General features: G+C 44.4%; 1 protein-coding gene across 1 annotated transcript; it reads left to right on the top strand.

Annotated features, from left to right (window-relative positions):
- The first annotated feature begins 24 nt into the window (after nt 1-24).
- On the top strand, nt 25-12,257 carry LOC100458508 (cytochrome P450 2G1). The gene is made up of 9 exons (XM_002829258.5): nt 25-204; nt 794-956; nt 3,021-3,170; nt 4,839-4,999; nt 5,578-5,754; nt 7,041-7,182; nt 9,873-10,060; nt 10,174-10,315; nt 11,709-12,257. The coding sequence occupies exons 1-9, from the start codon at nt 25-27 to the stop codon at nt 11,888-11,890; spliced, it is 1,485 nt and encodes a 494-aa protein (XP_002829304.3). The 3' UTR covers nt 11,891-12,257.
- Nucleotides 12,258-13,797: the final 1,540 nt, after the last annotated feature.

Here is a 13,797-nt window from a genome sequence, read left to right as displayed (position 1 = left end):
GACAGAACCTGTTGACCTGGCACCATGGAGATGGGAGGGGCTGTCACCATCTTTCTGGCACTCTGCTTGTCTTGCCTGCTCATCCTCATTGCCTGGAAACGAATGAATAAGGCAGGAAAGCTGCCCCCAGGTCCTACACCAATTCCTTTCCTGGGGAACCTGCTGCAAGTTCGAACTGACGCTACGTTTCAGTCTTTCATGAAGGTGAGTCTGTCTGTCTCTAATAGGGCTAAAAGCAACTAATCCTATAGCCAGATTCACATAGAACCTTATGACTTCTAAAGACAGACTCTCAGAAACACAGACTTTGCAAATCTTAGAATTCTGAAATTTCAGAATCCTAAAATATTGGAAACACACATTCTCAGTGCATTGAGATAAGATTTTCATGATCTCAGGACTTTGGAATCACAGTACATTATATTTTTAAACACAAGGACTCTTTGACTCAGGTTGTCTTAGCGCTTTGAGACTTGGTATCATGAAGTCTTAAGATTCCAGAAATTTAACATTTCAGAGAGAGAAGTATGAATCTTGGAATTTATCTCATCCAGGTCCATTATTTTAGAGATGCAGACAGTAACTCTTGTGGGGAGGGATGAGCTTTTGCCTAGGATGACAGGAGCCGAGACTTTCATGCCTCTTTCCCAGTAGTCCTTCCAAGCCCAGATTTACCTTGGTTCCTTAGTACCATGTTTATATCCCTCTGAAATCGCCATCCTCTAAAATCCTCAATTGGCCTATGCTTGGTACTCCAATCAGCCCCTCCTACTGTGTTTTCCTTCACTCCAAGCTCAGGGAGAAATACGGCCCTGTGTTCACTGTGTATGTGGGTACCCGGCCAGTGGTGGTTTTATGTGGACATGAAGCAGTGAAGGAAGCCTTGGTAGACCAAGCGGATGAGTTCAGTGGCCGTGGAGAACTGGCTTCAACAGAGCGAAACTTCCAAGGTCATGGTAGGTAGCAACAACAACAAAAACCATAAAACCAGAAATGACTGCAATGCACTCCCTATATGCCAGGTTCTTTGGTAAGTAGTCTGCATGACTTATTGCATTGACTCCCTTAGGAGAGCTGTTAACATTATACTAATGTTGTCAATGAAAAAGCTAAGATAGGCCAGGCGTGGTGGCTCACGCCTGTAATCCCAGCACTTTGGGAGGCTGAGGTGGGCGGATCACCTGAGGTCAGGAGTTCGAGACCAGCCTGGCTAACATGGTGAAACCTCGTTTCTACTAAAAACTAAAAATAAAAATTAGCTGGATGTGGTGGCGCATGCCTGTAATCCCAGCTACTCGGGAGGCTGAGGCAGGAGAATTGCTTGAACCTGGGAGGCAGATGTTATAGTGAGCCGAGATCACGCCATTGTACCCCAATTTGGGCAACAAGAGTGAAACTCTGTCTCAAAAAAAAAGAAAAAAAAAGCTAAGATAAAGCTTAGATAATATCACACAGTAAGTGGTAGGATCACTTTATTTTGAACCTATGCCATCTGACTCTAAACTGTCTTCTGTGTTATTTCTGCTCTTATTTTAATGGATTAGTGATATTCTCTTTTTTTTTTTTTTTTGAGACGGATTTTCACTCTTGTTACCCAGGCTGGAGTGCAATGGCACGATCTCGGCTCACTGCAACCTCTGCCTCCCAGGTTCAAGCAATTTTCCTGCCTCAGCCTCCTGAGTAGCTGGGATTACAGGCATGTACCACCACGCAGGGTAATTTTGTATTTTTAGTAGAGACGGGGTTTCTCCATGTTGGACAGGCTGGTCTCAAACTCCCAACCTCTGGTGATCCACCCGTCTCAACCCCCTAAAGTGCTGGGACTACAGGCATGAGCTACCAAGCCCGGCGGATTAGTCATATTCTTTATGCACCCACTAAAGCTCTCATAGCCAACCTTATTTCTCATCTTCCTATACTCGTGCACATACCTAACCCATAGGTCTCTGCCTCCTTCACTTAGGTAGATCTCTTTCTCCCAAGCATCCATCTCTAACTGCCCACATCCTTCAATTCCAAGCAGACTCACCACATACTGTCTGTCTATCTATCTATCTATCTATCTATCTATCATCTATCTATCTATCTATCTATCTATCTTTCTACTACCTTTTCTTCCTTTTGTCCATTGATCCATATTCATCAGAAAATCCATTCGTTATTATTTCTATAAAAACATCATTCACTCTATTATCTATACATCTGTCAATTAACTTTCTATGTATTCATCTATCCATCATTCCATCCATTCATCAATGCTTTCATCATTCATACATCTGTCAATCTATCCACTCTCCAACCGTTATCCATCTATCTCAAACCACTCATCCATTAACCATCCACCCATCTATTAAGTCTTCCATCCATCCATCCATCCATCCATCCATCCATCCATCCGTCCATCCATCCATCCGTCATTTCAGTCATAAACTCTTCCTTCCATTCATCAATAAAGCAAAATAATTTCATTAGATCTAGTGAATTGGTATAAGACTCTCATCAGTCCACACATTTAGTAATTTCTAAATGTTTCTTACTACACGGTAACTCCTTTTCTGTAGGTATATCAATGTACAAGTGTGAGCTTCTGTGTACACATATGTGTACACATCCAGAGAATCCAAGTATTACATAGAAAATAGAATTAATATCCCCATTCCATGGCACGCTATATGGCACTCTGTCCATACATCTCTCCACCTTCCTATGCATTCACTCAGTTATTTTTTTATTTATCTAGTTCCACCTCTCCTTCCTGTAAGAAACACTCTTTGATCTCCTCCTATCATTCCTACACTGATTCCCTTTACCTCCACCTCATTCTGGACTTTTTTTTTTCTTTTTTTTTTTGAGGATCCTGCAGAGAGGGAACCTTACTCTCTTGATTGAGCCTTGAAGGATGAGAATGGCTTCCTTGACAGCAGAGTCTAGAGCTTTCATAATCTGTCCCCATCATTGTCTAGCACAGAGTTGAACAGCAAGGGAAGGGAGGCAGAAGCCTGAGACTGAGATCTTGGCAGGTGTAGCTCTGGCCAATGGAGAACGATGGAGGATTCTCCGACGCTTCTCCCTGACCATCCTTCGGGACTTCGGGATGGGAAAGCGGAGCATTGAGGAGCGAATTCAGGAGGAGGCCAGCTACCTACTGGAGGAGTTGCGGAAGACCAAGGGTATGGGGGCCACAAGGGGGAGGACCACTAGGTGACTGGGTGGTTATGGAGCTCTCAGTCATGAGAAGATGAGCTTTGGTGGGAGAAAGGTCTGGAAAGGAAGAGGGAAAATATTAAGAATCCACTAAGATTTCTGGCCAGCTTCCATATTAAGAGTTTACATGAGCTGTGCATGGTGGCACATGCCTGTAGTGTCAGCCACTTGTGGGGCTGAGGCTGGAGGTTGCTTGAGCCCAGGAGTTCAAGGCTGCAGTGAGCTATGATCATGCCACTGCACTTCAGTATGGGAGACACAGTGAGACTGTCTCTTAAAAATAAAAAAAAAACAGTTAACATGGAAGACCCTTAGAGACCACTTACTAGAAACTTTAATCAGTGGATCTCAGGATGTCTGTGAGCTCTTGATATCCTATGCAGATTTTGGTGACATGTGACTTTGTGGCTTTTCTTGAAGACAGGCTCAAATTTCATTACATTTGTATATCCGTATTATGGTAAAAATACATAACATAAAAGTTACCATATTGACCATTTTAAGTGTCCAGTTCAGTAGTGTTAAGTATATTCATGTTGTGAAAAAAATCTTTTGAACGTTTTTATCTTGCAAATCTGAAACTCTGTACTCATTTCATTATGTTTTAAAAGGAGTTCAGTCCCACCAAAAAATAAGGTCTAGAAACACTGGGGTCTATAGAGAAAAGACAGACAGGCTGAAAAAAAAACAGAATAGATAAGAGGTAGAAATAGAGACATATTTTCTCTACATCCAAGGCACCTTGCCTGGTCTACATGGGTGATTAACAGGTCTATATAAAAGCTTCAAATGCCCATGTATCCCAGAAATTTTCATAAAATTGTGTATTTGTGAATATGTGCATTATTCTAGAGAAATTCTTCCCAGATCTACTGATCTTGTTTTACAGAAGGTGTAGGTGAGGGCAAGGGAAGGATTTTGTTTTGTTTTGTTTTGAGACAGAGTCTTGCTCTTGTCACCCAGGCTGGAGTGCAATGGCACGATCTCGGCTCACTGCAACCTCCACCTCCCAGGTTCAAGCAATTCTCCTGCCTCAGCCTCCTGAGTAGCTGGGATTACAGGCGCCTGCCACTACACTTGGCTAATTTTTGTATTTTTAGTAGAGACAGGGTTTCGCCACGTTGGTCAGGCTGGTCTCCAACTCCTGACTTTGTGATCTGCCTGCCTTGGCCTCCCAAAGTGCTGGGATTACAGGCGTGAGCCACTGCACCTGGCCGGGAAGGATTTTTTTAATTGCCCAAGTGGAATCATCGGTAGAGCTAGACAGAATTCAGGAACTTTTATAATGTGTCCCTTATCCCACTTTTCCCCAGATATGTGAGTCTCTAACATCAACACATTTAAGTAATAATAATAAAAAATAATGATTAAGCTCAACTAGCTTTTCTTGAGTGCTTACTGTATGCCAGGTATTGTGCTAATTATTTTATATGGATAAAGATATTGAATCCTCATGAGTCAATGAAATGGTTCCCAAACCAATTTGCAGATTGGTCAATCTAGACCCAAAACACAAAAATGAAGTGGCTCACACATGCAATTAAGTAGTAGAGCTGGGACTCGGATGCATCACTGTGACTCCACACCCCATATTCATGATCATTACCTCCAACATAAACAATTTCCACTGCCAGGTGCCCCCATCGACCCCACCTTCTTGCTGAGCCGCACCGTTTCCAACGTCATCAGTTCCGTTGTCTTCGGAAGTCGCTTTGACTATGAGGACAAGCAGTTCCTGAATCTGCTGCGGTTGATCAATGAGAGTTTCATTGAGATGAGCACTCCCTGGGCGCAGGTGACCACCCTGCCACCTCTCTGTCCATGCACCAACCCCAGTTAACTAAGCACCTTCCTATACCCCACTTGATCCTCCCCACACCCCTGGGAGGTGAGTACAGTAGTTCCCCCTCATGGCTGGGGGATATGTTCAAGACCCCCGGTGGATGCCTCAAACCGTGGATAGTACCCAATTCTATAGATACTAAGTTTTTCTGATATATACATATCATGACAAAAATCAATTTATAAATTGAGTGCAGTAAGAGACTGGCATTCATAAGTAATAAAATAGAACAATTATAACAATATATTCTAACAACAGTTATGTGAATGTACTCTTTCTCTCTCAAAATATCTTATTATATGTGATATTTTTAGACTGCAGTTGACTGCACGTAACTGAAATGGTGGAAGGTAAAACAGGGTTAAGGGGGAACTACTGTCTCAATAGGACCCAACTTCTGGGAAGCAAAAGGGCCTCACCTGATTCTTAGACCCAGCACTGGACTTTGAGTCCAGCTGTCCAACTCCAGACTCAGCCCATGCTGTCCTCTGGCACCCATCACCGACAAAACCCCCTGCCTATTCCCACAGCTATATGACATGTACTCTGGAATCATGCAGTATTTGCCAGGAAGACACAATCGCATCTACTACTTGATAGAAGAGCTCAAGGACTTCATTGCCTCCAGGGTCAAGATCAATGAAGCATCCTTTGACCCCCAAAACCCTCGGGACTTCATTGACTGCTTTCTCATCAAGATGCACCAGGTACCTCCTTTTCTTCCCCTGGTCCTTCCCTCTCACTTCTCAACCTCTAGTCCCTGCAACTTTCAACCAATCTGCAAGCATTGAGGACAAAACAAAACAAGCATTATTTCACAGCATTTACTTTTATCTACAGATGAATATAGAAACTGTAAAAGTATAAATTGTTACAGCTTTAAAACAGACTTTGAATCTAGAAATTTTAGGAATTTGGAAAATTTAGGAACTTGAAAACTTAAAATCTTACACTTTATACATTCCAGAGAGTTACAACTGTAGTTTTGAGTCTTAGAATTTCGGAAACCTAGAACTTTTCTGAAGTTTAAAATTTAAGTTAACATTCAAGTTAAACATTTAAGTTAAAGTTAAAAGATTTGAACATGTAGGGACAGTAGGGCATAGAGTTTAAATTTAAATTAAAGGTTCAATAACATAAAAATATAAATTTACAAATGTATAAAACTCTAAGAAATGATACAGAAGTATTAATCTTCTGAATTTGTATACAGATATATCTCTATTTCTATATCTGTATAGAGATATATCTCTATTTCTACATTTCTATAGAAATTTAGAAGGTTAATACTTCTGTATCATCATTTCTTAGAGTTTTATACATTTGTAAATTTATATTTTTATAGTATTGAATCTTTGCCTTTGGAAATTTAAATTCTATACACTACTGTCCCTACATGTTCAAATATTACAAGGCATCCTACATTCTTCTCCTCCCATCCTCCCTATTGTTCACTTCATCTCATCCACCCCAGCTTCTGCCTTGCTGTTCCTCTAACACACCAGGCACATTCCTGCCGCAGGACCTTTGTTCTGACTGTGTCCTCTCCCAGACATGCTTAGTTTACCCACCTATTGTCTCCTTATACAATAGACAATAAAGCCAGTGAGAAAATAACACAATAGGCCAGGCGCAGTGGCTCACGCCTGTAATTCCAGCACTTTGGGAGGCTGAGGTGGGCCTATCAACTGAGATCAGAAGTTTGAGACCAGCCTGGCCAACATGGTGAAACCCCATCTGTACTAAAAATACAAAAAAAAAAAAAAAAAAAAAAATTAGCTGGGCATGGTGGCAGGTGCCTGTAACTCCAGCTACTCGGGAGGCTGAGGCAGGAGAATCACTTGAACCTGGGAGGTGGAGGTTGCAGTGAGATGGGATCATGCCACTACACTTCAGTCTGAGTGACAGAGCGAGACTCTGTCAAAAAAAAAAAAAAAAAAAAGACAATAAAGACAGAAGAGAGTGATTCCATTCACTATCCCCTCACTCTCAGGATAAAAATAATCCTCGTACAGAATTCAACCTCAGGAACTTGGTCCTCACCACTCTGAACCTCTTCTTTGCTGGCACGGAGACGGTGAGCTCTACACTGCGCTATGGATTCTTGCTGTTAATGAAGCACCCTGAAGTGGAAGGTGAGTCCACCCTGAGCTGCCTATCTGGTACCTCCCCCTCCTAACATAAAGAAGACATCATCTTGAAAATCTAGAATCCCACGGCCTCAGGCTCTTCACCCTTTAGAACTTCAGGACTTGAAACATGAAATCCCCAACTTTTAGTCATCTAAAACAACACAAATTTTTTATCCTTCTGTTCTGAATTTCAGAAGTTCAAATAGGCTTTCACCAGCTGACACCAATGGACTATCTGATTCTCTGCCTTTTCCGGGTGTTACAGCTGTACTCCTTGTAATCCTGGGTTCAAGACTCTGTCCTCCATCTTCAAAACCAGCAGCGTAGCTTCAAACCTCTGTTTGCCTCTGGCATCCATCACATCTTTTATTCTTTTTCTTTGTTTTTGGAGACAGAGTCTTCCTCTGTTGCCCAGGCTGCGGTGCAGTGGCATGATCTCAGCTCATGCAACCTCTGCCTCCTGGGTTCAAGCGATTCTCCTGCCTTAGCCTCCCGAATAGCTGGGATTACAGGTGTGTGCCACCCCACGCCCAACTAATTTTGTAGTTTTAGTAGAGACAGGGTTTCACCATGTTGGCCAGGCTGGTCTCAAACTCCTGACCTCAGGTAATTCACCCACCTTGGCCTCCAAAATGCTGGAATTACAGGTGTGAGCCACTGTGCCCAGCCTCACGTCCTTTTTTCTAACTCTGATTCTCCCGCTTCTGTCTTATACAGACACACGATATTATATTGAGGGCGAATCTCGACAACCCAGGCTAATCTTTTCGTCTCAAGATTCTTAATTTACTGACATTTTCAAAGTCTCTCTTGTGTTTTTGTTACCCTTATATACATAGCCTTCCAGGCACTAGGTTTTAGAGACTTGGAGGTGGTTATCTTTGATGGCCATTATTGAGCCAACCACCCTGCCAAAGTTAAATAGAATCCGTCTCCAATAACTTCTGATCTGGTCCATTTGGGTAACTTTAGTAATGAGGAACTCACTACTTGCTTAAGGAAAATTCCCAATTTTGGCCCCTCTCCTTAATAATGCAATTCAAAACAAGCCAAAGAATTTCTCCTGGTGCAGATGAGAGACACTAACACACTTCCACTCAAATGTTTCTAGTGTCACCTCCATTGTCTAAGTTGTCTTTCACTGGTCTAAATAATCAGGCCGGGTGCAGTGGCTCATGCCTGTAATCCCAGCACTTTGGGAGGCAGAGATGGGCAAATCACTGAGGCCAGGACTTCGAGACCAGCCTGGCCAACATGGTGAAACCTTTTCTCTATTAAAAATGCAAAAAGTAGCCAGGTGTGGTAGCGCACACTTGTAGTCCCAGCTACTTGGGGGGCTGAGGCATGAGAATCGTTTGATCCCAGGAGGCAGAAGTTGCAGTGAGCCAAGATTGCACCACTGCACTCCAGCCTGGGGACAGAGCAAGACTCTGTCTTAAAAAAAGAAAAAAGAAAAAATCAAATAAAATCAAATATTTATTGGATGCTTCTGTGTGCCAAGCACTGTCCTAGTTCCTTGTACACCAGACTTTATATAATGTTTACAACTCTATGACCTTGTCCAACTATCACACTCATTTTGAAGTTGATGAAACACAAGTTCAGAGGTGAAGTCACACAGGCCAGGTGCAGTGGCTCATGCCTGTAATTCCAGCACTTTGGGAAGCCGAGGCGGGCGGATCACGAGGTCAGGAGATCAAGACCATCCTGGCTAACATGGTGAAACCCTGTCTCTACTAAAAATATTTAAAAAATTATCTAGGCATAGTGGCAGGCACCTGTAGTCCCAGCTACTTGGGAGGCTGAGGCAGGAGAATGGTGTGAACCTGGGAGGTGGAGCTTGCAGTGAGCTGAGATCCTGCCACTGCACTCTAGCCTGGCCAACAGAGTGAGAAGACTCCATATCCAAAAAAACAAAAACAAAAACAAACAAACAAAAAAAAAGAAGATGAAATCACTCATCCCTAAACCCTAAAATGCAAAGAGGAGTAACTCCACCAGTGGTGATCTTAATCAGTCACATAACCACTTGTCATTTGTGTCAATCCTGTCCTAGTCACCTAGCATGCCTTATTCCCATTTTGTAAAAAACCCATGTATGAGAGCCAATCTGGGACCATGGCTTTTTGGTGCTTTTAAGTAAAGACCAAATGTCCTGGCAGTGTTTAAGACTCCAAGCTGCCTGTCTCCCGATGTCTGATGAGTAATTGAGCACCACCAGTGTGTCAGCTGTTAAGTTAAAGAAGCGACCAAACAGGCCAGGTGCGGTGGCTCACGCTTATAATCCCATCACTTTGGGAGGCTGAGGTGGGTGGATCATGAGGTCAGGAGTTCAAGACCAGTTTGACCAACATGGTGAAACCCCATCTCTATTAAAAATACAAAAATTAACCGGGCGGTTGGCAGGTGCCTGTAATCCCAGTTACTGTGGAGGCTGAGGCAGAAAAATCACTTGAACCTGGGAGGTGGAGATTGCAGTGAGCCGAGATCATGCCATTGCACTCCAGCCTGGGTGACAGGCTGTTTAAAAAAAAAAAAAAAGAAGAAGGGAGCAAACATGCATGGCTTGCACCTGAGATCTCTTTCTGCTGGAGCTAGGAATGCAGGATTTGCCCTGGCTTCCCTAGCAAAAACACCTCCTGTTTTTGTTTTTTTTTTCTCTGTTCTCCACTATATTTTCTGGCCCCTTCCAGCTAAGATCCACGAAGAGATTAACCAGGTGATTGGACAACACCGGCTCCCAAGGGTGGATGACCGGGTCAAGATGCCCTACACAGATGCCGTCATCCACGAAATACAGAGACTAGTAGATATCGTGCCCATGGGTGTCCCCCACAACGTCATCCGGGACACTCAGTTTCGAGGCTACCTTCTGCCCAAGGTGGGGTTGCACCCTCATTACCTCCCTTCCACTGCACTCCTCTCTCTTTCCCCGGTTCCCTACCTCTGTAGCCCAACACTGATTTCTCCTAACTGCCCCCATTTTCACCCCAGGGCACAGATGTATTTCCCCTGCTTGGCTCTGTCCTCAAAGACCCCAAATACTTCCGCTACCCAGATGCCTTCTATCCCCAGCACTTTCTGGATGAGCAGGGCCGCTTCAAGAAGAATGAAGCCTTTGTGCCTTTTTCCTCTGGTAGGTTTCTCTGGTCTGGCTTCCTCCAGGCATGTGCTAAATCCACCCCCAGCCACTGATCTGTATTTGAAGTTCAAGTCACAATGTGAATTTGAAGGTTATATCTTAGAACCACAACATTTTAGAATCCCAGAATTAGTAAATATTAGAATGATTGACTCTGATAATTAGAAAAAAAAGTTGGGATGGTAATAGCACTAAACAGGGCATAAACCAACTGGCTGTTAAGAACAAAATAAGACATATTTTCTATTTTTCCAGCCAGATAGTCTCTGAACCTTTGCCACTGATCTATGAAAGCGGCCATAGACAATATGTAAATGAATGAGTGTGTGTGTGAGCCTGAAAAACTGTTTACGGACACTGAAATTTGAATTATGTTTTATCTTCATATATCACAAAAGAGTCTTTTTTCCCCAACCATTTTAAAATGCCAAAAGCATTCCTAGTTTGCAGGCTATATGAACACAAGCAGCAGGGCAAATTTGCCCAACAGACAGTCATCTGCCCACTCATGGCATAAAATCTTTATGCAGCAACATTTTAAGTGTATGTTGGCATGGCACAGTGGCTCACACCTGTAATCCCAGCACTTTGGGAGGCCGAGGCAGGTGGATCACTTGAGGTCAGGAGTTCGAGACCAGCCTGGCCAACATGGTGAAACCCTGTCTCTACTAAAAATACAAAAATCAGCCAGGCGTGGTGGTGGATGCTTGTAATCCCAGCTACTCAGGAGGCTGAGGCACAAAAATCACTTGAACCCGGGAGGCAGAGGTTGCAGTGAGCCGAGATCACGCCACTGCACTCCAGCCTGGGTGACAGAGTAAGACCCTGTCTCAAACAAACAAAAAACAACAACAACAAAAAGTGTATGTCATTTGGAACCTGGAGTCAGGGCAGTGGTTGGGAACTTGGACTCCACTCCACCATTTAGAAATGGTGGAGCCTTGGGTGAGTCACTTCAGCTCCCATCTGTGAAACAGGGATTAATCCCTCCAAACAATTGGAAGAGTGGCTTATAAACAGTAAGTGTTATTAAGGGTGAGTTTTCACTTTTTTTCCTCACCAGTGTCTGGCACCTAGTAGGCATTTGACAAACCCTTGAGTAACTGAAATGAACACAACCTTGAAACTCATGGATCCTATAGAACCATTCCCTCTTGGAACGGGATGGAATCCCAGCCATCAGAGAAGTAGCAGGTCCTAGCTGAGCACTAACTATAGGTACCGACTAAGCCTGTGTAACACCCCTTTATAAAGCAGTCACAGTCATGAGCCCTGAGGAGCTGATGAGGCAGCTGAGGCTCAGTGGGGTGGTCAGTCCAGACACCCCCGACACCCCCATGACCTGTGCAGGTGTGACCCTTCCTTCTGCCCTCCCCTGTGCCTGCAGGAAAGCGCATCTGCCTGGGCGAGGCCATGGCCCGCATGGAACTCTTTCTCTACTTCACCTCCATCCTTCAGAACTTCTCTCTACGCTCGCTGGTGCCACCTGCGGACATCGATATCACCCCCAAGCTCTCAGGCTTTGGCAACATCCCCCCGACTTATGAGCTCTGTCTTGTGGCCCGCTGAGCTCCACCTCCTGTGGGGCAAGGAGGAAGCGGTGAAGAACGCAGCTCTCCTCTCGTGTTCAGGAGCACCCCCTCTTCCTCATCTTACTAATCCTCAAGCATCCCTAAGAGGAGGCAATATGATTACAGAGTCAGCCAGGGTCACCTGAGAATGTACAACTGCATGTCTTCCCCTCCCATAGAAGAGCAACGCCCTGTGCAAGATTTGCACCTCTGCCTGCAGGTTTCATGGTCACATGGTCACCGTTGCTTAGGTTTCTGGCTGCATCAAATTCTTACTGCAGTCCCTGTGTCTTTATGTTGTCCCTTTTTGTGTGTGCTCTGATTTTGACCAAAATGTAGTCTAAAATCCTTTCTCTTTGGTTCTCATTTCTACCAGCCCCCGAAAATTGAACAAAGACCTCAAGTCTGTTGAGCGTAGCAAGTTTATTGTGTATTGTGTGTAACAGCGATGTAGGGCACAGCCAACAGCTTGAAATGTCTTTCTTGACTTGTTATTAGTTACAGTTTCTGCCAACTTCCCTCCAGTGACTTCCCCTGGGTAAAATGCCCCATCCTCACCCATCTTGCTGACTCATTACCTTTCTCTGCCATCATCTCTTCTTCTAATCTTCCTTTCTGGTTGCTCTCAGCACAACTCCCAATTCCAAATACTCCCCAGTCCGTTTGTTTGTTTTGAGATGGAGTCTCACTCTGTGGACCAGGCTGGAGTGCAGTGGCACCATCTAGGCTCACTGCAACTTCCGCCTCCCAGGTTCAAGTGATTTTTGTGCCTCGGCCTCCCAAGTAGCTGAGATTACAGGCACGTACCACTGCACCTGGCTAATTTTTGTAATTTTAGTAGAGATGGGTTTTCGCCATTTGCCCAGGCTGGTCTCGAAATCCTGGCCTCAAGCGATCTGCTCACCTTGGCCTCCCAAAGTGCTGGGATTACAGGCGTGAGCCACCATGCTTGGCCTCCCCACTCCATTTTTGAGGATAGCTCAGTTGTTCCCACCTTGTATCATTCCATTTCCAAACTCCATTAACTGACAAAAATGTTCCCTCTTTTTCATTTATTCAGCCAATATTTACTGAATACCCAACAAGTGCCAGCGTAGTCTTCAGGGACTTGGGTTCCATCAGTAAGCAAAACAGACAAGAACTCCTGCCTTCAAGGAGCTTACATTCTAGTAAGGAAGGTGGACAATAAAGCATACATGAAATAAATATGCAAATGACATACTGCATTAGAAAAGCAAGGCTGGTAAGTGGGATATGCATTCTGTGATTGGAATTGTAAATGGATGGTTAGGGGTGGTTTCACAAGGTGGTGGAGAAGCAAGCTGTGAAGATATCTGGGAAGGGAGTGTTCCTGACAGAAATGATTAACCAACAGCAGTGGCCAGGCGCGGTGGTTCACGCCTGTAATCCCAGCACTTTGGGAGGCTGAGGTGGGCGGATCACGAGGTCAGGAGATCAAGACCATTCTGGCTAACACAGTGAAACCTCGTCTCTACTAAAAATACAAAAAATTAGCTGGCTGTAGTGGCGGGCGCCTGTAGTCCCAACTATTTGGGAGGCTGAGGCAGGAGAGCGGTGTGAACCCGGGAGGCAGAGCTTGCAGTGAGCCAAGATCCTGCCACTGCACTCCAGCCTGGGCAACAGAGGGAGACGCCATCTCAAAAAAAACAAAAAACAAAAAACAAAAAAACCAAACAACAACAACAACAACAACAAAAACCAGCAGCGACTGGGCATGGTGGCTTACACCTGTAATCCTCACACTTTGGGAGGCCAAGGCTGGCGGATCGCCTGAGGTCAGGAGTTTGAGACCAGCCTGGCCAGCATGGTGAAACCCCTGTCTCTACGAAAAATACAAAAGTTAGCCAGGCCTGGTGGCAGGTGCCTGTAATCCCAGCTACTCGG

The sequence above is a fragment of the Pongo abelii genome, chromosome 20, assembly GCF_028885655.2.
Source record: "Pongo abelii isolate AG06213 chromosome 20, NHGRI_mPonAbe1-v2.0_pri, whole genome shotgun sequence".
Taxonomy (NCBI): domain Eukaryota; kingdom Metazoa; phylum Chordata; class Mammalia; order Primates; family Hominidae; genus Pongo; species Pongo abelii.
This window is presented reverse-complemented; position numbering and strand designations above follow the sequence as displayed.

Coding starts and splice junctions, on each gene's coding strand:
- LOC100458508 (XM_002829258.5), top strand. CDS start 25: ATGGAGATGGGAGGGGCTGTCACCATCTTTCTGGCACTCTGCTTGTCT. Junction 205..793: donor CGTTTCAGTCTTTCATGAAG/GTGAGTCTGTCT, acceptor CTTCACTCCAAG/CTCAGGGAGAAATACGGCCC. Junction 5,000..5,577: donor TGAGCACTCCCTGGGCGCAG/GTGACCACCCTG, acceptor CTATTCCCACAG/CTATATGACATGTACTCTGG.